The 1,830-nt window shown below is 41.4% G+C and overlaps 1 protein-coding gene across 1 annotated transcript in view; it reads right to left on the reverse strand.

The window, feature by feature from the left end:
* Positions 1-925: 925 nt before the first annotated feature.
* Positions 926-1,830, reverse strand: part of LOC101845210 — a gene marked incomplete in the record, with an annotated part of 8,888 nt that continues 7,983 nt past the window's right edge. Inside the window, 1 exon segment of the mRNA XM_005090557.3 lies at positions 926-1,499. Within this exon segment, the coding sequence (XP_005090614.3) occupies positions 983-1,499 (517 nt within the window).

The following is a 1,830-nucleotide window of genomic DNA, read 5'->3' on the forward strand; positions in this document are numbered from 1 at the left end:
CCCGGACACACACACCCTTGTTTTTCCAAATAAAAAAAAGACCTCACTTTGCGTTAGCCAACTTCTCAAACAATAAGCAAGGAGAAAGGAGGATAAAAAGTTACTTTGGAAGATACCGAGATGATATCTATATGATCAAAATATGCCGATATTATGAAAAAGACATGTTTTTCAAAGTCTTGTCCCATAATAAGTCACGGGAGCCAAACCTGGCCAATTGCAAGAGACATCGCAAAGAAATTAAGGAAGCGACAGAGAGACAGTTGAAAAGGAGGATACTGGATACAACAAAACACTATCAAATAAAGCACACACAAATACGAGAGAGATCAAAACTTTGCAGATGCTCCCGAATTAATACTTAGACAAAATGAAAATGGGCTGGTCACATCGATAGAGTGATGGATAACAGATTATCAAGAATATGCAACGAATAGAGATAAAATACAGGAAAACGATCCAGAAGAAGAGACCAAAGAAGGTAGCAAGATGACATCATATATAGCGAACTGGCACATCCTGGGCACGGAGAACAGTTTATGGAACAGACTGGATGTCGTTGTTGGAGGACTACACCCTGCAGTAGATGAACAACACCTAGAAAGAAAACTATGCACCTGGACAAAAGGCACTATAACACTTCAACCTGGAATTGTTCAATCTGCACATTTTGATTTATAACAGAGTAGGTGACGGTATAATTTGATTTGCTTTTGTATTTTTAAACTACTAGAATAATTATTTTTTATGAAAGTATGGGCTAGCAGTTGTCACCAAAGGCGTGGAAGTGTGAAAAGACTGATGGTCATAACATTTGTGAATTATATATACACAATAAAGCAACAATAACTAATAACCCAATTAATAAACTTTTTAAAGCGAGTTTGGCCCATTTTTTAAAAAGAATATACAGAAGCCTTGTATAGGATTTAAAACAGTACATTTACAACAAATTTTGTGGTTCTCTCATAGAACTCTACCTCTAAAAAAAAAGAAAAAAAAAGAAAAAAAAAAGAAACGAATTGTTTGGATTAAAAACAACTTTTAAGGTGAATAACTTGCCATAATATTGCGTGACTCTTGTCTCGAGCAAGGCCCTCTGGTTGTCCCTGACTTCCCCATACAGACCGAGGATGACAAAGTTCAAGGAGACCAGAAACAGACCGGGCAATATGAAGAAGAACAGCATGTCTGTAATGCCGTAGGCTCCGGACAGTTGCATGAACCGACGCTTGACTGCCAGAGCACAGCTGTATTCACTGAGAACGTCAAGGCTGGCTTTGTTGGAGGGCAGCCCATGTTTGCCCGTTACATAACTCACTGCGTAAATTCCGAAACTAGTGCAGCAGATGGCACTCAGACATATGTAGTAAGTCTTGCGGGAGCAAATACGATAGACCTGAAACGGGGACCGGATGTGGACGAGACGAGTGGCGGTGATCAGCACAAGGACCCAATTGATGATCGTGGTTGTCACAGATGTGTACATTTGATGAATTCTGGGGAAATAACGACAACAGTTGGGTGTGCACCACACACACACACACACACACACACACACACACACACACACACACACACACACACACACACACACACACACACACACATAGACATATTAAAATATGTTGGCCTCGGCCAAGAGGCTCTTCAGTGGAGAAGTTCGGAGAGCCTCAAGAGCGGGGCAGAGTGAGAGTCCTCGATTATGTACGGGGTCTAGCTTTTTCTATCTGTGAGGTCTTGCCGTTCCATAGACTTGACAGCCATAGTCAAGCCTAGATCGGACACGAGAACTGTTAAGGTGGAGTAAGTGTTTGGGGTCTCCCCCCC

This window comes from Aplysia californica, unplaced genomic scaffold (assembly GCF_000002075.1).
Source record: "Aplysia californica isolate F4 #8 unplaced genomic scaffold, AplCal3.0 scaffold00019, whole genome shotgun sequence".
NCBI lineage: Eukaryota > Metazoa > Mollusca > Gastropoda > Aplysiida > Aplysiidae > Aplysia > Aplysia californica.